This window comes from Odontesthes bonariensis, chromosome 13 (genome assembly GCF_027942865.1).
Source record: "Odontesthes bonariensis isolate fOdoBon6 chromosome 13, fOdoBon6.hap1, whole genome shotgun sequence".
In the NCBI taxonomy this organism is placed as follows: domain Eukaryota; kingdom Metazoa; phylum Chordata; class Actinopteri; order Atheriniformes; family Atherinopsidae; genus Odontesthes; species Odontesthes bonariensis.
The window spans coordinates 20898974-20924117 of NC_134518.1; the positions used below are offsets into that span (position 1 = coordinate 20898974).

At 41.8% G+C, this 25144-nt stretch overlaps 3 protein-coding genes across 3 annotated transcripts; 2 read left to right on the plus strand and 1 right to left on the minus strand.

The window, feature by feature from the left end:
* Positions 1–839: 839 nt before the first annotated feature.
* Positions 840–4312, minus strand: LOC142397805 (uncharacterized). The gene is made up of 5 exons (XM_075481521.1): positions 3966–4312; positions 3673–3846; positions 3494–3593; positions 2115–2245; positions 840–1797 (listed from the first exon to the last, which is right to left on the minus strand). The coding sequence occupies exons 1-5, from the start codon at positions 4017–4019 to the stop codon at positions 1510–1512; spliced, it is 747 nt and encodes a 248-aa protein (XP_075337636.1). The 5' UTR covers positions 4020–4312; the 3' UTR covers positions 840–1509.
* A 259-nt stretch (positions 4313–4571) lies between these two features.
* Positions 4572–7850, plus strand: polr2g (RNA polymerase II subunit G). The gene is made up of 8 exons (XM_075481522.1): positions 4572–4726; positions 4930–5039; positions 5299–5458; positions 6653–6703; positions 6814–6879; positions 7135–7206; positions 7348–7381; positions 7485–7850. The coding sequence occupies exons 1-8, from the start codon at positions 4715–4717 to the stop codon at positions 7496–7498; spliced, it is 519 nt and encodes a 172-aa protein (XP_075337637.1). The 5' UTR covers positions 4572–4714; the 3' UTR covers positions 7499–7850.
* A 152-nt stretch (positions 7851–8002) lies between these two features.
* eef1g (eukaryotic translation elongation factor 1 gamma) lies at positions 8003–16186 on the plus strand. Its single transcript, XM_075481520.1, has 10 exons — positions 8003–8089; positions 8949–9107; positions 9306–9369; positions 9884–10026; positions 10784–10927; positions 11063–11192; positions 11927–12131; positions 12932–13104; positions 14386–14510; positions 15810–16186. The coding sequence occupies exons 1-10, from the start codon at positions 8078–8080 to the stop codon at positions 15966–15968; spliced, it is 1314 nt and encodes a 437-aa protein (XP_075337635.1). The 5' UTR covers positions 8003–8077; the 3' UTR covers positions 15969–16186.
* The last annotated feature ends 8958 nt before the right edge of the window (positions 16187–25144 follow it).

Sequence of the window (25144 nt, forward strand, 5' to 3'; positions counted from 1 at the left end):
GGACTCATGGCTTTAGATGGGTTTTAGATGTTTCAGTTAGCACAGACCTGAGATCAGGGACAGTTATTGATCACATTAAAAGTGAAGAAATTGGCAAAAAGATTTGAACGCTATGAACGACCCTCTTTTGCAAGTGAATACTGCAGATGTGTGTCTTAAGGAGTTGTTTTTGTTTTTAGTTCTTTGTGTGTGGTCATGCTGGCTGCTGTCTCCCTCCTGTGCAGCTTATTGGATAGATCATCATCTTGTCTTCAACTATCCTGTACGGGGAAATAGTGCTACCTGGTGGACACACAAAGTACTTCACCAGGAAGGTCACATTTGTTTTCTATAGTGGAATTAGACCACTTAATCCCAAAAGAAGTGAATATTGACTTTTTGTCAGTAAAATTCTGAAAATATATGTGATTAATTTCACTTGGTATCAAGATCTTTGAGTTTTTTCCTTTATTTATTGAGAAGCAGCATTTATCAAAGGCTCGGGAAGGCTGTTCATTTAAACTTTAGAGCTCAATCTTACAAAGCTGAAAAACACAAAAGGTTTTCATGCTCTCGTTGACCAGCTCAGAAACATTCAAAAACAAAACATGTATGAAAACATAGTGCACTTTCAAATGGTGAACAATAAACTGAAGGGCTAGCTTAAAATGCAGAGAGGGATTTTTTATATATATATATATATATATATATATATATATATATATATATATATTTATATTATATATATTATATATTTCGAATACACAAAGATTCTCAATTAAAAAAAAAAAAAAAAGAGAACTCAGGATTTTTTGTCAGTCAGTCTGATGTACTGGATCTCTTCAAACGCATCAAGCCATCAAATAAACCACAAAATCTCAAAACGGGATGATAAACTAAATGGACAGAGCAACTTCTGTTAAACATAGTGGGAAATTCCTTAAATGCAAACCAATAAATCCCACTCTAAATCCCAACTATATATAAAAAAATGTCCCTACAAAACACACACACAAAGAGAAACGGCTCACATCACCACCTCATTCTTACGTGCTCATCAAAGTGCATCAAAGTATCTGTTAAACGATAGTCATTCACATGGACTTTACATTTGTACACGGGAGGATTATCAAGGCAGTTTTTAGGGCTACGCTCAAACACCAAGGCTGTAATGTTTAAAAAACAAAGCAAAAAAAACCTTCTGACTAATATTAATTTATATTAAGCGTTAAATTAACTGTCAATAACATATGTTTTAGTTTATTTCCATGTTAGTCTGTTTAAGTTCTACAAGCCAACGCCAGCTCTGTCGAGCTGCTGGAGAACCTTGATTCTGATCTCAGGACTTCTGCTTTTTGGCTGCACACCTGCGGATCCGACGCTGCGTATCAGTTCATCACACATCAGAAAACAGAGGGAGAAAAGAACAACAACACACAACTGGAAGATTTTGGCTGCGGTGCAGACAGATTGTGCCATGCTTGACTTTTACCATCAGACAATGCGTGTGTAACACTTTTGTCCTGCTTTTCACTTGCCATCTCCTGCCTTGTCCTTGCTTTTATCCCGAAGCACGCGGCCCATATTGAAAAACTCCAGGTTTGGCCTCATGTCGGTGAGGTGGGCGAGTCGGTTGGACATTGCAAAGAAAGCAGCGATGGCCGCAATGTCCCAGGCGTCCTCGCGGTCAAAGCCAACTTTCTCCAGAGGCTGAAAATGCTGCTCTGTGATGGTGTCGCAGCGGCACACAGCCATCGCAAAGTCCAGCATGGCTCGCTCCCGGGGCGCGAGCTCCGCATTCTCATAGTTAACAGTGACCTGAAAGTAGGGAGAAGGCTCATTAGACAGAGCCAAAAAGACAGGTGTGGCTCTGATTGCACTGTACCTATCCAATGAGACACAGAAAAAATAAAAGGGTAAACACAGACAATCGGAGAAGATGGAGAAATGTGCTTTGCTTCGCAGGAAGGTTTTAGAAATTCCCTTCACTTCACATTTAGCATGTTTTTCCCCCCAATACTTCAAAGAATTTATGTCAGAAATTACACGAATACCTTAAATATACTTGCATTATGACTACATGATAATAACATGTAGAGCAGAGACAAGCAGAGGAGATTACTTGAAGGTCATACCTGATCAGAAAGAGTGGGATTCTTTGAGTAGATGCGGTGCAGTGCACTGTGAGACACCACGCAGTAAAGACACCTGTTGTGAATACTGGTTGCCACCACTATCAGCTCACGGTCTGCCTTGGTTAACCTGCCTGAACGTCAATATATGCCAATTCAATGCGAGATAGGTTTAAAGAATGTAAAATACACACATTCACAAAGCATTCAGGTACAAGGTAACAAAACTGACTGCTGTTACACACAGATTTATCATGAGCAGCTGCCACTGTGTGATCATCGCCTGAAACACCGTCAACATCATACCTGCTACCTCTTAAAGAAAAGAAAAAACACACTTGCCCTCCAACAAGGGATCTCCAAACTCCACTGAGTGCAGTCACTGGAAAGAGCTGCCGGCAACGCAAGGATGCCAAATGAGTGAATTACTGTGCAAAGGTCTTGAATCACCATTCCTGTGTTTACATATTGCCAGAAAGACAGAATTTGTACAATTTTGACAAGACTGAAAGTCAGTATTTGGTATGACCACCTTCATCTTCCAACACAGCCTGGAGCCTCTTAGACAAGCTTTGTTTTCATTTCTTTACGTAGACTTCAGGAATAGTTCTCCAGGCTTCTCGAAGGGAAATTCCAAAACTCTTCTTAGGATGTTGGCTGCCCTTTTGTTCCGTTCTCTGTCAAGATGATCCCAAACTGCTCCAATAATGTTGAGGTCCGGGCACTGGTATGGGGAGGATTCATCCCTCCACAAGACCTGTTGCCACTGACTTTCAGTCCAGTTATTGTGTTATTAGGCCCTTCCTTAAGAAGTCCTTCTTGACAGCCACTTTCCCATGGACACGGTTTCTAATGAGGCTTCAGTGGCTTTAGTTTTTTTTTTTCATTTCTCGAGGATATCATGTTCAGATACTGTTCAAGTGATGTATGGAGTTTTTTGGCCCGAAACTTCTTCTTTTTTGCCCTTCACTTGTCCTGTTTCCTCAATCTTTTTTCACTCACCGTACAGCATGCCAAAATATGTCAAAGTTTTCAGCTAAAAGCTCTTTCTCTTTGCTGGTGCCTGTGAAATAGTGCTCTCTTTGGCATCTTTTCCCATAAATACAACGCGGAGAACTTTCAAGACCACTGAATTATCCATCAATTGTTTGGGTCCTTGGAAGTTCAATATAAAGAATTGAGGAGCGGCTTCAAGACTTTTGCTCAGCACTGCAAGTGTGAATTATCAACTGAACTCAAGAGGGGCAGAGGGTCCCTGAAAGATACAAGAATTACAGACTTTTTACCTGTTGGGTGCCCAAGAGCAGTTTTAAGGTTGCTTCCAAATCTCGAGACTGTTTTTTTGAGCCTTGAATTACAGTAGGGACTAAACAAAAACACACCTGTCTCCTTGTTCATGAGTTCATTGTAGTATGCAAAGAAGGCTCTGAACTCTGCAGGTCTATGAGAGAGGACTTTGAAGACATTGGGCAAAAAGCCTCCCTGTAAGAGAAGGTTTGGCAGATTATCATTTCGTTGCGTAAAGAGGAGTCAACGTCCCGTATTTTGTTTGTTTTTGTACCTTTGACTGCACTTCCTCCATAAGCTCCACTATATCGTAGGGCAAGTCCTTCTTGTAGGGAACAGGATAGCGACCGATTTTCTCCGGAGGAGGCTCGCTGGAGGACTTTCTGGTGCCTGTCATCGCCGCTACAGCCGCCTTTCCTCGAAAAAAGTGGCCCGGCCGGAGAGACGCCTGCACGGAGGGCAGGGGGACAAAAAAATAAAAAATAAAATAATCACATGAACCTCCCAGACACAGAACCACAAGGTAGAGTACAACCCCCACAATGAGAAATGCATTTGACAACTTACAAGTTGTGAAAACGCAGGAGGACCGAACAACTTCGAGACAAGATTCCTCGCCATGTCAGTGAACCGAAAGGAAGACGGGCTGAAGATTAATTTCGGCTCAGATAGTTCCCTGTTTTCCCGGAATAATAAAGGCAGTCAGACAAATCCTCACGAGCATGTGAATATTGCTACAGATAAATTAGTCTTTTCGAGATACTTGCGACTGGTAATTCCACTCTTGTGCAGGTTATCGTGAAGTACTATGACAGCTGCATTAACAGTAGCCGTTTTGTTTCCCGTCATGAAGATAAATACGCTGTTTTAGCTTCGTTATCGTCAGATGTTAAGCGTCTAAACAAATCATCCAATCAAAGTGCAGCATTGTGTCACGCCCGTTCGGGTGCACTAATTCCTCCTCATCGCCAGGGGGCAGGCAATGCATCGACTGACGCTGTTACCGTGGTTGTCATAAGGGCGTTTATGATTTTGAATTAGATTAATATCTGCCAAATAGTCGCACTGATGTAAATTTGACTATAAATTCCATATAGTAAAAGTATTATGATGAAATTAGCAAGGGAATAGGGTTTTCAAATTTTGTTCATTCCATGAAGAAGAATTAAAGCGGAACAAAAGTTTAGCTGTCGCTCTTTGACCCGGAAAAAGACTGTGCTACAAACGAACGCTTTCATGATTTCCATTCAATCCAGTAAACTGTTTAGATAGAATAATAGACAGGAATTAAGGAGGGGTTGAAGGTTAAGAGAGACATGTTTTATCACGTAAGTATGTATATTATTCCCTGCTATGATTTGGTTAATAATTCTGTTAGCATGTTTTGTTTTGCAACGTTTACCCAGCGTGGTGATGGCGATAGCTTAGCAGAACATTTACATATCCTCCCTGTATCATAACGTTCAATGTTGTAGAGCTCAAGTAAAAAGAGAAATGCTTGCTGATAAAGCGCATTAAACTGTGTTTACAGATTTCTTTGGAACATGAAATCTTACTACATCCGAGGTATTTTGGTCCCAATTTACTCAACACTGTGAAACAGAAGCTCTTCACAGAAGTGGAGGGTACCTGTACTGGCAAGTGAGTGACTGCACATCCCAGTTCTTTTGATAATATAAGCTTAATGTTTTCGTTGCAAGACGGCACATTGCTAGAATGGACTGTAATTAAAGTAGTGGCTGATGGAAAAAAGTTCGGTTTAAGTTGGCAATTTAATATTGTGACTGTATAAAGTTGCATGACAGTGTACTTAATTTGTATTTATATTCCTTCCTGCAAGGAAAAGCTTAATATAGTCATTTGTATCTATTATATATGGATATTTTTTTCTGTTTTGCAGGTATGGCTTTGTCATTGCAGTCACCACTATTGACAACATCGGGGCAGGTGTGATTCAGCCAGGCAGAGGTTTTGTCCTCTATCCAGTCAAGTACAAGGCCATTGTGTTCCGCCCGTTTAAAGGAGAAGTGGTAGATGCTGTTGTCACGCAGGTTAACAAGGTAATTAGTCAGCACACTGCAAGTTTACCTGCCACTTTTTGTTTTTTCAAGCTGGAACATTTTAATGTATTTCTTTTTTTTTTTTTACTAACGAGGCCACACTGGGTCCGCTCCTTTTCTCTTCGCTGATGCACGAGCCAGTTAGAAGCGATGGAAAGTGGCAAAGGTTTAGGGTTTATCTCTCAGGGCTTTTAAACAGCAAACATGCGTTAAGAACAAGTACTGAAGGCAGAATCCCTGTAAGGATAACCTCCAACTGCTGACTCTGATGTACAATGTATGACAACTTTGCTGAGCTGAGGAGGAGACTATAGATTATTTAAGAAGGTAAAAAAAACAACGTTTGCATAAATTCATGTCATTATTACATCAGTTTTTATCATCCAGCATTGTTTTAGCTCAGTGATTGGCTGGTTTTAATGTGTTTAGACTCAAAGACCTGTGTTTCAATCTAAACTAACGCTTCATGTGGACTGTACATGTATGCCTTTATTAAACATTTAAGCCTTATGCATAGAAAAGCCACTGATTCTCATTGTGATTGTACTGTCATCTCCGACTCTGCTGAAATTGATGTTTGCAGAGCTGGTTGTCGGAATATGTAGACGTGCCAGAATTATTGCACAATCAGCTGATAAGTTATTTCAGCATCCCACGATCATTGTGTAACTTTTGTTAAGATTGTATCCTTTCACCTGAATGAAATGAACAGGATTGTCTTCAATGCGCCACTCTTTCACTGTCGTTTTTCACAGTTTGCATGCTCTTCTCCTGCCAGTCAACTTTTGATCATTTTGCATAAAGGCAAAGAAACCGGTTGCAAATCCTTACACCAAAGCATTTCTGGTGGCACATTTATCCTTTAGGCTAATAAAAAAAAAAAGTTTGAGTTGGCAATTTCCTGTATTTGTCGCAAAACTGTAATAATCAAAGGTGCCAGTCTCTGTGATCTAAAACTCACGGTGGAATAAAAAAAAATAAGTTTAATTTTTGTTAGAACAGTTTGTTTGTTTTTTTTGTTTAATTTTACTTTTTTTAAAGATCAACATCAACGTAAATTGAACATATTTGAACTGCATGACAGTAAATATGCTTCCAGTGACACGTTGTGTTCCTTCGTAGTGGTTTCTGTCGTATATATAATAAAGGAGTAATTCATGCTTCATCTGAACTGAATTTTTCTGTTGCTTGCAGGTTGGATTGTTCACAGAAATAGGTCCCATGTCCTGCTTCATCTCTCGCCATGTGAGCCAGTTTAACATTTATAGCTGGACTTAGTTTGTTGCTTCTGACAAACACTTAAGTTTCTATTGTTTATTAAATCTACTGTAATTAACCAGAATGTCTTTTCGCAGTCCATCCCCTCGGAAATGGAGTTTGACCCCAATTCTAATCCGCCTTGCTATAAGACGGTTGATGAGGTATGAATATTCATTGTTTCATATTTGTGACGTACTTCCACTAGTTAAAGCATTAATCTACCAAACCGTGAAAAAACATCTCTTTGTGTCTTCTTAAGTATCCAGACACTTTGTATTAGTAAAGGTGAATTTTTTTTTTTTTTTGGGAAAACTGAAGCATGTCTGCACTTAGTTTGGGTGCTGCCTGCTCTGCTCTTGTTTTACTGTTGATCAGTTTGGCATTTTAGAATTTTTTTTTCCTCTTGTCTTTGAAAGGACATTGTAATCCAGCAAGATGACGAGATCCGGCTAAAGATTGTAGGAACAAGAGTGGACAAGAATGACATCGTAAGTTTTTTTTTTTTCTCTCAGTAAGGATGCAGATCACTTGCCTATGTGTAAATACCAAGAGGCTGTCTCTTATTCTCTGACTTACTATGTGTACTATTCCAGAAAGTTTCAAAATAAATTGTCCCTTTTGGTTTTCAGTTTGCCATTGGATCTCTGATGGACGATTATCTTGGTAAGTATTAGAATTAGACTGCAATTCATTGCCCTACAGGTGAAAGGTCTGCTTTCTAATGCGGGGTTGGTTGTTGGACTTATCTTCTTTATTTCGTTTTCAGGTCTTGTGAGCTGATTGGTGTCGGTAAAGCACGGCCGCGGGAGCATCTTATGTCATGGCCTCGTGAAGTTTTTGTTGATATTGATATTTTTTTACACTTACGTGGTATGCTGACAGTTAGTGGAGCACCACAGTATTTTCTTCATTCTAATCCACAGCCTACATTTAATTTGGTTTATTTTCTTGATTTGTTGTAATAGTTGAAACAAATGTCTGCAGTTGGGTCATCCAACTTTGCCCACATACAGTTCTGCTGGTTAGGTTTAGAGGACAGGGTTAGGGCATATAAAGTAAAGTGTGGCAGAGAAATAACTTGTAACTTTTTGTTTTGTATATGGCTGCCAATAAAGCTTTTTATTCCTTCTTACTTCTTTGTATTCTTGTCTGAGTGTCACTCATCAGTCCTCCGCAGCTGTTGGACTCACGTTCCGAAATGCGATATACTTTCTATTTTTTTTTTTTTTGTTTAGGATATTTCGAGCCCGTCGCCGTCACGCAAAATGTGAACGTGGACATTTCGAGGGCGCGCACGTCTTGTGGCCGTAAATACGTCAGAGAAGCACGCCGTCGTTCTTTCTTTCTCTCGTCCTGAAGATGGCGGCAGGGGTGAGTAAGATGGAGAGATGTGCAGTCATGGGGCTTTCTTTCAATTTCGCTGCCGCAATCCGCATTAAATCAGAGCCATCTGCACTCCTACATAGTCTTTTCGTATCCAAACAACGTTATCTTAATGTCTGGCGGTTGTTCTGGGGTTTATTTACGGATGTATCTTTAAAAGTAATATGGTTCTGTCTGGGGTTAGCCTTGCTAACCTTACAATGCATTGAAATGGCAAGCCCAGGGTTGTGCCACGTTACCTTCTCTGTCGGAGATCTTTCTGCTCGTCCTTTACGTTTTCACGGCTTTTCTTCCAAATTTTTAGCACCAAAATCGAGTTTATATAAGCTAAACTCTGGCCTCCGTCAGAGCTTAATGGAGCTTTTCAGTATCCGGTTTTGACAGTAATGATAGCTCGTTAGCTTTCAGAGCAGGTTAAAAAACACGTGAACTGTGCTCGTTTAATGTTAATTGTTGCTCGGTGAACGTAGATCAGCCCGTTTCAGCCTGCTGTTCACTGTTGCTGGCGTTTCCAATCTACGCTGCGTCCCATCTGCACAGTCATCTTTAAATGGTCGAGCATCTCGTTTGGGTTGGCTTCATTCATTAGTCAAGAGCACAGATGCTAAGCTACTCGGTGCTCAGCTTTTGCTGTTGTATATTTTATTGAGACGTTTCATCAGACTTGATGACAACCAACCAGAGTAAATGTATGAGGGCAGAACGACTATTATGCTTTCTTTCTAATGCTCTCTTTAAGTCAAACAAATTCAATTTAATTTTTAAATTTTTTTTTTTTTTTTTTTAATGCATTGGCCAAATGCTTTTGATTGTGAACCGCTATTGTTTTTGTTTTCCCTCCTTCTAGACTCTGTACTCATACCCAGAGAACTGGCGGGCCTTCAAGGCCCAGATTGCAGCCCAGTACAGTGGTGCCCGCCTCAAAGTCGCCAACAACCCCCCTGCCTTCACCTTCGGGCAGACGAACCGCACTCCTGCCTTCCTCAATAACTTCCCTCTGGGCAAGGTGAGTGGTAAACTCAATGCCATGCTATTGTTCCTTAAATGTAGTCAATATTTGATTATATATTTGAACGGAGAAGAGGAGCTGTAACTTATGTTTTCAAAATGAAACCGTCTCTCTTGGCGGTACTTGCTTTTCTGCTAAAAAATCATTAAAAGAAAAGTGAAATGAAGTGAACCTAAATTGTGTCATTGTTTGTAGGTACCGGCCTACCAGGGAGATGACGGCTTCTGTCTGTTTGAGAGTAATGCCATTGCTCACTATTGTAAGTCTCATACTTCCAAATGACTTATTAACATCTTGTACATCGCTTTGGTGTTCATCTGATGGGTTCTGTACTTACTAAAAGAAGTGAGTTTGAATGTTTAGCTATCCCAGCTGTTGTTGGGTGAAAGGCGGGGTAAACCCTGGACAGGTCGCCATTCCATCACAGGGGCACACTGTTACAAATGAGAAAAACAACCATACACGCTTGCACTCACTCCTCGGGGTCAATTTAAAGACACCGAAAAAAGCCGGAGGAACCCACGTGTTGGTGGGGAGAACATGCACACTCCACACAGAAAGGCGCTGGCTGGGTTTCAAACCAGGAACCCTCCCGCTGTGAGGCGACGGTGCTAACCACCGTGCAGCCCAGCATGTTTACATTAACCCTGAAATCAATGGTCCGTTCCGTATCGCCACAAAGTGTGGAACGGCAATGAGTGAAATTACTGATCTTGTGGTTTTAATGATTTTATTGCTGACCTTGAAGGAAATGACCTACCTCCTGTCCACAGTGAGCAATGATGCCCTGCGTGGTGCCACTCCTCAAGCAGCAGCCCAGGTGCTGCAGTGGGTGAGCTTCGCTGACTCTGAGATCATCCCTCCAGCCAGCGCGTGGGTCTTCCCCACTCTGGGAATCATGCAGTTCAACAAGCAGGTATGCATGGAGTAAAGACTGCAGTAAATACACGGTCGGTGTTTTGGAATGTGCCCGACGGGTGGCGACTCGGCGTCAGGACACGACCGTAGTAGTTTGTAGTAGTTTTTTTTTTTTTTTTTTTTTTTTTTTTCTCGTTTTCTTTCAGTGAGATTCTGAACATCTACTTGAAAGGAGTGCTTATCATGTTGGGGAAAGAACGACTGTCCGTGGTACACTTGAAACCTTTCTTTTTTTTCTTTTCTTAAAATCGGGTGTGTGTAGTGCAGATTGCTAGAACAACACAGGATGTCGATTAGAGAACTGGTTTAAACCCAAGGGAAAGAAACGGTCCCCTGTCTGGGCAAGGCTGTGTCCTGCGATGGCACCGAGTCTTAATCTGACGGGGGGAGAGAAACGTATGACCATTTTCATCCCAGTCATCTCTGATTCAGTGAGTTTAAGGCTGGTTCATGCCATGGCCACAAATGGATTTGAAATTCAAGAGCGCCGAAGCCCTTAGATGGCTCAAATATTGTTCTTAGAGAACGCACGCTGTAGTTTAATTACATCTGAATACTTCAACTAGAGCCGTTGACATCGTTCAAATCTGAATTTAAGACGCTCGTAAAGTTGTCGCCTAGACGCCCAAAATGTTGTGGTTGTGACGGCTATTCCACAACTGTGCTGTGAACTGTTTTACTAACTCAAAGTCGACACCTGCTTTAAAGTCCTGAGGTGAATTCAGCGCTGGGTTTTCTGTTTGGGGTCATTTCAGGCTACAGAGCAGGCCAAGGAGGATGTGAAGAAGGTCCTCACAGTGCTGAACCAACACCTGAACACCCGCACCTTCCTTGTTGGGGAGAGGATCAGCCTCGCTGACGTTACCGTGGCCTGCTCCATGCTCTGGCTCTACAAACAGGTTCGACATTCACACAGCAGACACACGGCCGGACACTGAGAAGCTCATGACATTGCTGACAGCAGCCACTCATCTTAATGATATTCGAGTTATGATGCCCTCCATAAGGCACTCAACTCTCTTTGTCCTCTGCAGGTCCTGGAACCTTCCTTCCGTCAGCCTTATCCCAATGTGACCCGCTGGTTCGTCACCTGTGTCAACCAGCCTCAGTTCAAGGCTGTTCTGGGAGAGGTCAGGCTCTGTGAAAAGATGGCCCAGTTCGATGGTGAGTCACCAGCACGGAGAGCAGCGCGGGCACACGCCTAAAGCCTTATTGTAAGAGAGTTCTTCAAAAGAATTAGAGTTGACGTGCTTGTTTTTCAGAGCATAACTGTGCTGGAGCCTTGGTGTAAAGTGATAAAGTGGCTTGGCAAGTTCAGACATTTGTCCAGCTTTTCGTCGACTTCAGTAGACCCCACAAATTGCTGAAGCTGCTTTTTTTTTTTTTTTTTTTTTTTTTTTTTTTTTTTTTTTTTTAAATTTAGTTTGTCTGGGTTAAAGTATCTCCTTTTGAAACACGAGTAATTTTATTCAGCATATACGACGTTGCAGTCATTTGGAAACGCTGAAGTTATTTCTGTGACGTCGGTTTGAGAAGTTTAATATTTTGCAACTTTTGTCTCTGAAATCCAAGCCAGAGGATTTTTCCCAAAGAGAAACGTTCTCTTCAGTGGGCAGCTGCAGCTTAGTATAGAGTGACCATCCTCCGACCGGAGCAGCTGCAGCTTGATCCCCGGTCGGGCCACGTGTCAAACTGTCCTCAGGAAAGACACTGAATCCCCACGTTGCCCCCCTCATATGCTAATTTTTTTGGGTAAATCTAAAATAAGAGCTGTTTTTTAGTGTTTGTGTAATTAGAGGCATAATGTAAAGTGCTTTGTGGAACTCCTGATAAGGTCAAGCCACTAGTGGACCGTCGGGTTTGGAACAATGAAAACGTGTTTTGTTCCGTCTCTCCAGCCAAGAGGTTTGCTGAGATGCAGCCCAGGAAGGAGGCCCCTGCCAAGAAGGAGAAGGGAGGGAAAGAGGCAGGCAAGCCCCAGGAGAAGAAGGAAAAGAAAAAGGAGGAGAAGAAGCCTGCTCCAGAAGAGGAAATGGATGACTGCGATGCCGCTTTGGCCGCAGAACCCAAAGCCAAGGACCCCTATGCACACCTGCCAAAGAGGTAAACATTTATTGTAATGCCTTGTTTTTTTTTTTTTGTTTTTTTTTTGACGGCATTGAAACTGTAACGCAGAGGGTTAATAGTCTGAAACTTTTGATCGTAGGTAATTACCGTAGTAGTTTTTTTTTTTTTTTTTTTTTTTTTTTTTTTCTCGTTTTCTTTCATTGAGATTCTGAACATCTACTTGAAAGGAGTGCTTATCATGTTGGGGAAAGAACGACTGTCCGTGGTACACTTGAAGCCTTTCTTTTTTTCTTTTCTTAAAATCGGGTGTGTGTAGTGCAGATTGCTAGAACAACACAGGATGTCAATTAGAGAACTGGTTTAAACCCAAGGGAAATAAACGGTCCCCTGTCTGGGCAAGGCTGTGTCCTGCGATGGCACCGAGTCTTAATCTGACGGGGGGAGAGAAACGTATGACCATTTTCATCCCAGTCATCTCTGATTCAGTGAGTTTAAGGCTGGTTCATGCCATGGCCACAAATAGATTTGAAATTCAAGAGCGCCGAAGCCCTTTGGTGGCTCAAATATTGTTCTTAGAGAACGCACGCTGTAGTTTAATTACATCTGAATACTTCAACTAGAGCCGTTGACATCGTTCAAATCTGAATTTAAGACGCTTGTAAAGTTGTCGCCTAGACGCCCAAAATGTTGTGGTTGTGACGGCTATTCCACAACTGTGCTGTGAACTGTTTTACTAACTCAAAGTCAACACCTGCGTTCTCCCCTCCCTTCATCTACTGACACCACATTCGTTTGACCCGATCTTTCTACTAATGCTCAATGTATCTTATCTGAAGCGCATTCATCATGGACGAGTTCAAGAGGAAGTATTCCAACGAGGACACCCTGACAGTCGCCATTCCCCATTTCTGGGAGCACTTTGACCGCGAGGGCTACTCCATCTGGTATAGTCAGTACAAATACCCAGAGGAGCTCACGCTGACCTTCAAGAGCTGCAATCTCATCACAGGTGAGACTCCGCACGGACATCTTGATCTGAAGGGTTTGACTTGTGGCATTTATGTGATGTGTTGAAGATCTTTTTGTATATATTTTCTTTCTTTTTTTTTTTTTTTATTGTTGCTCAGAGGTAGGAAGAATCCAGTAATGTTGGCCATGGTCCTGCACTTCAAGGTTTTTAGCTGGTTCGTACGTTGGCAGCTCAATGACGACAGAAGTTGGGACCAGCTTCTGCCAGCTTAAAACTACAAGCTTTCTGTTAAGTTAAGCAGAAGAGTTTGTAGATCCATATTTCAGTGTGGCACAGTTGTTCACTGAAGATATTTAAAGAAAGAAAAAAAAAAAAGGATCTTTTTAAAAGGAAAGCGTATGAGGACAGGAGGTTTCTAAAAACCAGTGCTTGCTTTGAAATACCTTCTTGGCAGAGATTGAGGGAAGAAGAGGGGAAAAAGTACTTTAAATAGAAGGTACACAGGAACACGATAATGGCAGTATGGTTTGTGGGTTGCCATTTTGGAGCCTGAAGATTCTGGATGTCGACTGTCTTAGTCGTTTAGAAGCGAGTTTGGCTGAGGGCCAAAGGGTGGACCTGATCTAGCAGCTTCTCACAAGGGTAGCCGCACCTTAGAAAATAACCTGCCGTGTGATATATTTTACACGTTACGAGGCAGTATTTTGGAGGGCAAATACTATACCACTGAGCATTAACAGGTCTATTAAAGTAAGGTTATTGTCTCACTGATTTCTAGGCAGTTTGAATTAGTTTTGCAGCTAGTCACTGCCCCCTGCTGGCCAAGAGAAAAACCCCACATATTTATGGCACTTTAGCTTTAGCAGTCTGAAATGCATAGATATGTTTGACTTCTCGATATGTAACATGTTCGACATATCACCTTACCATCAATGGAAGTGTTAGGTGTGCACTGGGTTCGAGTGAGGACAGTTTATCAACCGATGCATATCTGCACTTGATTCAGAGAAAGGTAGAATTTTCCCCTGTCTTTGGGCAAGGCAGTGTCCTGTGATGGCACTAAGTCTTAATCTGACGTGGGAAGAGAAACTCAAGACCACATTCATCCCAGTCACCTCTGATTCAGTGAGTTAAAGGCTGGTTCATGCTGTGGCCACATTGCACCACACATGCTCTGTAAAACTGAAATAATGCACAAGTTATTTTGTTCTTGGCAACAGGATCTATGGTTGAGTTTGAAAGGGTTTGCCAGGATCTTTAAAAAACAAACAAACAAAAAAAAACTCCACCATATCTGAAGCCCCTCACTGGTCTTCACAGGTATGTTCCAGCGCCTGGACAAGCTGAGAAAGAACGCCTTTGCCAGCGTCATCTTGTTTGGCACCAACAATGACAGCAGCATCTCTGGCATCTGGATCTTCCGAGGCCAGGACCTGGCCTTCACTGTAAGTATACGAAGGCGCGAATACAGTTTTCCCACAATATTGAGATTTGATACCGTCTCCAGCCGCAATCACTTGGCTGCTGCTGATTTTGGCTTACTGACGCGGACAGTCCCTTGTTTGTTTCAGCTTTGGAAGAAAAAAAGGCGTCAGGCTTGTTTACGTTGGCCCTTCCCATACGATAAGGGTTAGAATGTCATGCAGTAACCAATGAATAGGATAAGAAGTTATTATAAACAGGAATTGACAAGTGATAGGGACTATAAACTAAATTGCCCTTGTCCTTTAACCACCCATTTTAAAAATCATTTCACTTTGATTTTAACAGACGACACTTTATTGCAGACCTTAGCTCATGCAGTAAATGATTGTAGACCTGAGTAACTGAAGGCACCATAATCTGATTTAGGATTTATTGCAGGATACAGTCAGAAGGCCGTTAACTTGATCACATAAATCTGCCCACTTTGTATTTACTCTAACTTTGAATATCATAACTGTTGAAGGTGTGCAGGTGCTTGTTTAGTCAGATTTCCCCTGTCATTGGGCAAGGCAGTGTCCTGTTATGGCACCAAGTCTTAATCTGATGGGGGGAGAGAAACTAAAGACCACATTCATCCCAGTCACCTCTGATTCAGTGAGTTAAAGGCTGGTTCATGCTGTGGCCACAAAGGAGTCATCTCAACAAACTGTAGTTTTCTCTGTCATCTTTAAGTATGGAGCGGAATGTGGGTATTAACAACTTAGTTGGCAATATTGGCATTTTAAACTGTGATATAGTTGCACTACTAACCCCCCATTACCACAAATGTATTATTATTTTGTAGTCAGCTTTTTCTCGGGGGCAGGCTATACCAAATTTCAAAATCTGAAATTCAATCTTTAGATATTGTATGCAAGAAGAGTAGCCATCCGCACTGCTGTCTACCATGTTTTGGTGGAATTGATCCTTGAGCTGATAACGCATGGTGCAACAGCACAGGGGGTACTGTCCTCTAATGCTGAAAAGAGGACAGTATCCAGACGTGTTGGGGCAGTGAGCTGGAGTGCTGCCAACTAGTGCTGGTGTGGGGGCTTTAAGGGGAGCAGCTGCTTTGCTGTGTCATTTAGCGGCGGTGTGTTTTGAGATGCTTGGCGTAACTTGCGTTGCCTGCATTTGAATGCAAGCCATGTGATTCAGCTACTCCGTGCAGTATCAGGTGGAACGAGTAATAAGGTGGTGGTGGTGGTGATGATGATGAACGCTCCAATCATATAAAAACTGAGTGTTGTATTCTTTTTTCTTCTTGTTTCTCCTCTTAGCTCTCTGCTGACTGGCAGATTGACTACGAATCATACGACTGGCGCAAGCTGGACCCGAACAGCGAGGAGTGCAAGACCATGGTAAAGGAGTACTTTGCATGGGAAGGAGACTTCAAGCACGTCGGTAAAGCTTTCAACCAGGGCAAGGTCTTCAAGTGAGAGGACGAGGCAGTCGAACTAACGCATTCTGTGCTCCCTCTCTGCAACACTTAAAACAAAGGACTCTCGGCCACATGTGCTTACCTTGCTGCAAAAATGACTTTGAATGATGTTGTTAGAAGACAAGTGAATTTTGTCTCAGTGGCCCACAAACTGGTTTTCTGATGTTTGACCTGCGAAATAAAGAATTTCCCTCGATGCCAATTAGGGGAATTTAATTCTGTTGTGTGACGTGTCTGAATGTTTTTTTTTTTGTTTGTTTGTTTTTTAACATTGGGCTGGATTCAAACAATGCAGTTTAAATTCCCAGGCTATCGTGCAACCTCTTCAGGTTGGAGATGAGGATTTTTGGTGAATACTCAGACATCTGGTGATGGAACACTTTGAATTACGTTTTTAACAGACATGCAGAGTTTAAGCTCTTTGCACTGTTCTGAGTTACCTGCAGGGGGCAGGCTAAGACTTGACAATTGAGCATGTGGAATGGAGCACATCCAACAGAAAATGACTGGGTTGAACTCTGGTTTGCGCAGACCAGACTGTTGCCTGCTTTTAAACTACTATGGAAGAAATATAGATGAAACTTTTGGATCCCATAATTTAAGGATCATTGCAACAACAGCCTGTAAAAGTTATGACGCAAGATGATTTTACAAACTTGAAACTTTGCCTCAAACTTGAAGGTAGAACTGGATTTCATCTTACGAGTCTGCTCTGAAAATCTGATTTAAAGATCACTTTGGCTCTAGCAGCATGCATGTTTTCATGGTATTCCTCTTAGTTTTACAGTCTTACATGTACACAATTTAGATTTACTTCTGAGAACCCATTTATTTGACATGGATAAATAAAACTGCCGACTTTGACCACACCCAGCTCAAATACTGAAATGAAATTATTTTAGATTTGAATTCTGCAAGTTGAAATCCCCAAAGAGGAAGAGCAGACTCCCTTAAGAGGTACAGGTCATGCAGACCCTGCTTTGTTTTGTGTTTTTTTTTCTTTCCCTCTCTTCTTGGCCGGGCGAATGCTCGAGTTAAAGCTTAAACCTTCCTTTTGTAAAGGTTATAACTGCATGTGAATGTTGTCCATCAGAGTTCATGTTTGGATTCACAAACAAAGCACTTGGTTTAATAGACACACCCAGCAGACCATATGAAAGTTTGTACAACACATCTTATCATTTGATGTTCCCACGCCTGCAAGTTGACTTTTCCTTGATCTGTTTGTTCGAAGCGTCATTGTTTGTACGTAGCCGCAGGTGAAATGGAACATCAGCCCGCACAGCAATTTCAGTTTGTTTAAAAAGTCACTTCAGCTTTGAGTGACAGTTTTTGTAAGGTTCATTAGTGTATCCATCAAGGTAAACTGTAGCTTAATCACCGTGCTAAATTCTAAAGTTTTGAAATGTTTGGGTGGGGCCTTAAGGCTGATTCGCACATCCACACACAGACACACACGAGGGATGCACAAGAGAGGACTCTCATCCCACAGTGAGTCAGTTGGGTCATTTTTTCCTACTTACTCAGCATGATTCAAGATCATTTTGGCGCAACCATCTCCCGCTGTAATGTTGAATCAGGGGAGCCATTTTAGTTTGTTCTGTGGTCTCATGGAAATCAGAAAATGGAAATGTTCCCACAACAGTCAAGCGCCCAAGTCCTTGAACACATGACTCACCCATCCTGTGGATCACGGTGGAAGAGGGCTGTAACTCGAGCAAATAACTTAGACTTTGCAGCGGTTACAGCACTGCTGTTGAATAACCCTTAAACTGCCGAAGGAGCTCTGTTACAAAAGTTTTGGCATCATGCAAACAAATATAAAAATGAAGGTGAGCAGAGCACATGGAGCTTGAATCGTTTTCAGGAAAGTTTCTTGCGCTGATGGTAAATAAAGCGTACAATAATCTGGCTGTTTTTTTGTATTTAGGAACTTCACAGTTAAGAGGCTAAACCAAAGCAAGACACAAGAACAATAAGCAGTTCTATGCCAACAGCAACATTTTCTCTCCAGTCCTGCCAACCTTCCTCCCCTGGCCTTTATTTTTCTCGTTGCCACACACTCACTAGTTTTTCCTTCCTCCTTCTGATCCTTTCTCTCTGGACATTTTTTCTACGTCCTTCCAACAGGAGGGCGTGGGCGGGGGGTCTTAAAAGTAGTTGCAGCAGTGAGGAGTGCACTGGTGAGGGTTGAACACAGTGAGAGGCTGTATTGTTTCGCCACACAAGGTTCCTGTGTGGCTGTCAGCCCTCAGTTAGAGCTTTAGGCATGGTATGCATATGCTGAGCATCTGGTGGTGCAGGCACACATCTGGAAAAGGGTGAGGAAGCTGGTGCAGCACTCGGAACATTTTTTTATGAAAAGACAGTGGATTGTGCTAATTCATTTTTGTTGTGATTGCTTGAAAGTTGGCTTAAAAAAGGGTTGAAATTAGGACTATTGAGCACTCAGCAGAGGCCATGTCCCAGTAGATGCCTATAGTGATGAACATTCCAATTATTTTCAGGGATCCAGACTTTTTGAGCAAAAACAGACATTTTTGACTCCCACATATCTATAGGCCTATACCACTTCTAGCTTTTGCAATTAAACAAATTTATATGTATATCAGGGCTCTCAAGTTTTCAAGTTTGCTTAGAGTGAGATTCGGGCAGGGCAGGGGCCGGCCGTGTGCGTGGGGGGGGGGGGGGTTCTTTCGTTTTTTGGCCGGGGGGGGGGGGGGGGGGGGGGGGGGGGGGCTGGTACCTTGCAGTATCCCATCGCCATAAACTAGCTACTTAAAGAACAAAGAAATTGTTTTATTTATACCAAAATCACAAATCTTCACTTTTACACTAAATTCTACTATATTTTAAAATAAATTGTTTTAGGCATGCAAAGTCTTAACTAACAAAAAAAAAAATATGAGTGTTGTTGTAAGTGTTTGTGGCAGATTTTGATGCTTGATGACTGATATTGGAGACTCCCATTTAAAGCACAGCCATTTTCACAGTCATGATGGATGACAGAGTTCCATTCAGAGCCAACGTGTTCCTGGTCTTGGTTTTATTGGGCCCCACCATGGAAAAAACCCTCTCTGCATCAGCATTTCAGTGCGGCAGAACTAATACCAGTTTGGCAATTGTAGATAGCCTTGGGAATCTGCTCATACCGGTCACCTTTGAAAAAAATTAACTACAATTAATTACACTCCTACATATTTTTCATTTTTCATTAAGTTGCTCATGTCAAAGGGTGTGTGCTGAATATTTAGGCCCACTACTCCAACGAACACTTTAATCGGCAGGTATTGGTCTTTTACAAGGAGTAGGAAAACTATAGTAACTAATAAAAGATTCAAATAAATGAAGATATGACGTGCTGATGACCTGACGGTTCTCTTCCACCTCCAGCTCTTCTACAACTTCTGCACGCATTCAGAGCATAATAGGTTATGTCCGCTGTGCATTCATGGAACGCGTGCTTGCAGCTGAAAGCTATTTCAGACCTCACCCGGCAACAAGAAATTCTGTTTTCTGATTGGCTGAGAAATTCTATTTTGTGATTTGCCGATGGGTTGCTAAATCAAGACAGCTGTACCAGCGCTATAGTTCTGAGCTGTACAAGCGCACAGTAACCTGCCATTGACTCATTTATAGTATAGGCCATTAGAATTTCTGTGCGACGAAGATGATCATTTCTCAGCGTGAGAAATGGCATGTGTGGCGTGTGAGCGTGTGAACTTGTTGAAATGCGTGTGTTTCACGCTCATTGCGTGAGACTTGAGAGCCCTGTACTGTATATGGCCAAAATGATCAAGAATAACCATACTAAAACTTATGCTTTGTAATAGATAAATGAAAATGAAAAGCAGCTCTCAGATATGAGCCAGAACATTACTCTAAGCGAATGGTTCACTGGATTAGATACTCCTACAGCTGGCCATTAGCATGAAGAGGCTAACCATTAGTATGAAGAGGCTAACCATTAGCATGAAGAGGCTAAACATTAGCATTTATAGGCTACTAAATAGTCTACTATGTTGGCTATGTTAGCATGTTACAAATAAAACAAATTACTAGCATGAAACAAATTAGATTAGCTGCTGAGTAGGCTTATCCTGGCTTATCCATCAATAAGTTAGTGATCAGTTTGGCAATAATTTAGCGTGCAGTTTGTTTGCGTGTAAGCAAATAGTTTTCCCAATTTTCCTGGCACTCCAAAATTCACCACAAAAGTTCAAAATTTTTTTAATACTCAAGGCAATGTCTGGACAAGTGGGAAACAAATAACACAGAATGTTTTGCAAACATATCAGAGATCACAGAGTCCCATAGGAATGACTGGCCCACCGGTTGACACATACCCGTAAACAGAGCTATGTGGAAATAAACCCTACAGGCGATTCAAGAGTGTCGCTGATATCAGTAGGTTGGCGGGATGTCTATGGGCAGACAGAAGCAACGTACCGTATCTATAGTCCCGTTTTTATGGGGTTTCTCTTAAGCCCAATTCTAGTCTTGAGTTGGTTTCAAGTCCTTCAAAACACGCACGCAAACTTAAAGAAATGCACCCTTATTGTCGACTTCTGAGAACTACAGGCATTTCTGGCAGGATTTTAGATGCATCTGGGAACATGAATGCTAAACCGAAGTTCAAGAAAGGAAACATATGGGACACAGAGGAATTCTGAAACCTTTACTGTTGATCCTAAAGCATATCTGCATGCAGTGTGTTCTGGTGTTTTCATTTGAGAGAAATGATGTTAGACATTTCTTCCCATTAGTTATTTAAAGGGTGTGAGCTGCACATTTTTCTGTCGCACTGAAACATAGCAAAGTAATTCAGTACTGGAATGGAATGAAGGGGGTCAAAGGTGAGTCTGCTGAGGGGAAATAGCTAAAGAAGGCAAGGAAAGAAGAGATGGTGTAATGTCAACAATACCAAGCAGAAATGTCTGTACAACAGTTCCTGCTAGTTAACATTCATCAGCTGAAGTAGTCATCATGATGAGGCACGAGTATTAAATAGTTATTTACTGGTGAGTTTTTATTGCCCTGCAACGGAGAATGTGAGTGTGAGAGTGGAGTGTCGTGAGGGAGCAGAGAGAAGTGCGAGCACAGAGAGAAAACGCACAGCCCCTGCACTTTTGAGCATGAAACCCCACAGTTGCATCTGGCTCATGTTACCAGAATCCGGAGGTGGGGCGTGTTGTCAAACTCAAGCAAAACTGTAACAATGCACTGCCATGACTACCAAGGGCAGAAATACTGACTACTACCCTGAAGCAAAATATGAACTTTTTCATAAAAAATGTGTTCCGTCCTACTTGTTGAGCGCACAGCACACACACAAAATTTAAAAAAGGGAAAAATTCAAAAATAACTTTTACCACAGCTGCTTTTTGGGTGTGTACTGAACCTTCAGTGTCTGAAATAGCAATCCTTTATCGTCCCATAAAATGCAAGTGGCACAGGTATACGTGCCTCATTTCGCTTCTTTGCAAGACCTTTTATAGACGTCCTCTCGGAATGTTCTGGGAAGAAAGAGGCAATTCAGAGCTAAATGAGCTTTTCTCAACAAACAGGTACCCCAACCTGACTTCATGTATTGACCTGCTGGTGGTTTCTATCTTGCTCATGGTAAGAACCGCAGGTTTGGGAAATTCATAGCTATGATTGGAATGTGCAGTTCAGGAACATATCTGCTTGTTTTGAAACACAGCGCACGAGAGGTCACATGAAGGCGAAACGTCTTTATCGCTCAATTTTGATCAATGATTGTAACGAAATATGGATTGTTAAGAACACCCCCCCCCCCCCCATTTATTGGTGTGCAGAATGGAGGGGTGTTGTTCCTCAAGCATATATGGCAACAACAGTTACACACAAAAAGGAAAAGATGAACTGTAAGCCACTGTTTCATAAGACCAGGCTCGTTAAAACAATTGACCAACAGGAACACGCCTGTAATTAATCAGTCTGACTGAACGCTGTGGCAGCAATAGCAAGACCTAACCTGTGAAAGGTGTTTCAGCACTGAGTGTTGTATTTACCGTTCGAAATTGCGAAAAACAGGAAGAGCTGTCAGTCCCAAACTTTGTGCAACAATGTACAGAAATTTTCCTTACTACGATATTTATCCATAAACACACAGGAGCCATTGCTATGGAAACATTCACGGCTCTCGTTTATTATGTTGCTATAGCAGCCATCTCCATCCCAGAATAGTCCTTTTTTTTTTTTCTGTCCCTCCCTCGTGTTCGTGACTCACAACTCGCTGTGGAAACCACAATTCAGTCTGCCTCTCATTCCCCTTTTTCCACTCGCATTCTTCTCTGTACCAAAGGAGCAGCCTTGCCTTTATGAATCATCGGCATATGTTCATTTAGACGCAGGATATGTGTGTATGAGTTTGCAAGGGAGCACGCGCAGTGGGGAATTCCAATAAGATAAGCAACGACGAGTTACTATGGTGATGGAAAATATAAGGCAGCGTGACCTGCGTGTTGTAAGATAGTGTCCTGAGTATGCTGTCTTTAGCTGGCAGGGATTTCTTTGTAGTTGTAATCTCTCCATGGATACACTCCGCTCTCAGTGGTTACTTTAGGTCCACTTTGTTTTGACAAGTTCCAGCTCGTGGTCTGCTTACTGACAGGGTTCCAGGGCCAGGCTGGCACATGCATCACACGCATGGCAATACCTTGCAGGCAATGCTATGAATAATGCATGAGGTTGAAAAAGTTCCAGGAAAACTTTTTCATGACGTGGGGATCATGGGACAGCATCTCTCTGGGTTCAGTTTTACGGGCTGAGATGCTGAAAATGCAATTATCAGGGCTAATTAAATTCATTCATTTAGATTAGATTGGAGGGCTGTGTCGGACTTTCGACCTGTTCCCGGATATTCTCAGCTTCCTTTCCAGTATCAGCACCAGTCTTCTACAATTCCATACAGGACAAGCTGATGCAAGATTATATAGATAAGTTCAACTGAATTTTTTACAAGTTTTTTTTTAACTCTTTTATGTCTGCACTGAAAAAAGCAATAGAAAATTGTTTCTTTGCATTTTCTTTCCCATTTCCTTGGGGCAGTGATAATAAGAATAGAAACTCCGGAGTACCCGGAGAGAGCATACACGGGGAGAACATGCAAACTCCTCACAGACAGGCCCCAGCCTTTAACCTGGAACCCTCCACGCAGGCACAGTTTGTTTGATGTAATAGGCCTTATAAGCATGAGCCTACTTACCAGTTCTGTTCGGTCTACTTTGATAATAACCTCTAAGTTTTACAGGAGCGTCATTTGACTTAGCTCTTCAGTTGAACTCAATTCAAATGACGTAATGTTATTTCATGGTTCTGGATCTAACAACATTTGTAAGTGAGGAACATTCGGCTTTAACGAATGTGGCCAAACACCAGAACTAAAGACAACCTTTTGTAGTTAGCCAACAACTCAGCATCACCGCAGCCTTCTGTCCACCTTGGGTTATGTTATATCGAACAGCTACCGTTTTAGACAATGAAGGCATAAACCTGCTGGTGTGTGCCAAAGTCAACATCACGTAGCTATAGTTGTAATATTCATCAGCACTCAGGGACAATGGCAGTGAAAATGTGGACAATATCGTCTCTGCTATAAGTTATGGAGTGTACTTTAAAACAAAACCCACAAATGTGAGCTTGCGTGACTCTTTTAGTTCGAGATTCCAGGTTGACATAGATTTCCCTCCAGCCAGTTAAGAGTGACGCTGCTTGGCAGTCAATATGTTTCTGATGACATCTTCTTCTGGTATTCCAAATCAGTTGACCCATATGGAAAATATCCTCTTTCACACACTATCCTTAAAGGGACACCCACACAAAGGATATGCAACGGGGCGAAACAAAATAAAAGTCTCCACACCACTCCGTCTCTAACTTCCCTTTGCACCTGGAAGTAAACACCAACAGTAATTTCCAAAGGGACTGTCAGGGCTTGTGCCAGGCGCCACTAACTTAATGAATTCTTCTATATACCCACAACTGCTACTCACTATTTTACATGTGACAAATTGTTAGGCAGTGTTGTAACTGTATTGGGTGTGTACTGGCATGACGCCATGTTAAACTTTTAACATAAGTAAAACAGGGACGATGTAGCTCTGTGTTTTCTTCTTCTATATGCGATTTAAACACAATGAATAATGATCTCGCTACTATTGAAGCTGTGAGGGGGTTTAACAACAATCGGCTCATTTTTTTACTGAAGAAAAATTGTATGTGAGAGGGGTTTTTCCCTTTCTTGCTTACATGTGCTTTGTCCTCAGGGGACTTACTGCAGTAAAGTGAAGTAAACAAGTACCAGCAGCAAATGTCAATGTTGAAGGAAAAACAAGTAGAAGTTGCACGTAGTATTGTTTATACTGGAGAGAGCAGTGGGGACATATAGATCACAGGTTGAGCTGCTTCACACCGCAGCCTTTTTGACTGACCTTCTACAATCGGTGCATTCATTCATCAAAAACCTGAGCCGAATTCTTGTACATTTCCTTTGACGTTCTTCGATGTTGACAGTGCCTCTTTGACAATGTTTGTACGACTGTGTCAGCGTTGGCTGCCGAAAACCCTTGGCACAAAAAAGACAATGACGCATTGTGTTAAGAGTAAATCTAATGAATGTTCGAAGAATATTTCCTCTGTTTGCGCACTATTTGATTTGTGTGTTTGTGAAAATTACTGCAGATGCAAGCAGGACCGTCAAAGTCTGTCAGTGTCCGTACACATTTTTATGAAAAAACAAAGACAACAAACAAGACTAGTTTCAATACAAGCAGATACTTTGAATTCTTTTTTTTTTATTGTTTATGCAAATGACAGCCTGGCTCGGGATCACCGCCAATGAAAGTTTCCTTGGCTCTTCACATTGTTTTCATTTTGGAACAAAGGTGATAAACAGATTGAGCAGATACCATCATTTAAAAAGATATGCACCTGGCGGTTACCGAAGTTACTTATGAAAGCTTTCTTATGAGACACATTTCATAGTTACCGGTAAAAAAACATAAAAAGTAAGAAAAAATAAGAAGGATTAAAAAAAAAAAAGAAAAATACAGTCGAAGCAGCAAACATTGAATTACCGTCTTAAATGTGTTTTGGAATAAACCCTTCTATTGGATCTCATGTTCTTCATAATTATCTCAATGACTCATA

What these genes read in the sequence shown, in the direction of transcription:
- eef1g (XM_075481520.1), top strand. An exon ending in TATGCACACCTGCCAAAGAG is followed by an intron (nt 12,132 to 12,931) that starts GTAAACATTTAT and finishes TCTTATCTGAAG; the next exon opens with CGCATTCATCATGGACGAGT. An exon ending in GCCAGGACCTGGCCTTCACT is followed by an intron (nt 14,511 to 15,809) that starts GTAAGTATACGA and finishes TTCTCCTCTTAG; the next exon opens with CTCTCTGCTGACTGGCAGAT.
- polr2g (XM_075481522.1), top strand. An exon ending in GCTATAAGACGGTTGATGAG is followed by an intron (nt 6,880 to 7,134) that starts GTATGAATATTC and finishes TGTCTTTGAAAG; the next exon opens with GACATTGTAATCCAGCAAGA. An exon ending in GAGTGGACAAGAATGACATC is followed by an intron (nt 7,207 to 7,347) that starts GTAAGTTTTTTT and finishes TTTGGTTTTCAG; the next exon opens with TTTGCCATTGGATCTCTGAT.
- LOC142397805 (XM_075481521.1), bottom strand. Translation starts at nt 4,019, where the DNA reads ATGGCGAGGAATCTTGTCTCGAAGTTGTTCGGTCCTCCTGCGTTTTCA. An exon ending in TGGAGGAAGTGCAGTCAAAG is followed by an intron (nt 3,594 to 3,672) that starts GTACAAAAACAA and finishes CTTCTCTTACAG; the next exon opens with GGAGGCTTTTTGCCCAATGT. An exon ending in ACTCATGAACAAGGAGACAG is followed by an intron (nt 2,246 to 3,493) that starts GTGTGTTTTTGT and finishes ATTGACGTTCAG; the next exon opens with GCAGGTTAACCAAGGCAGAC.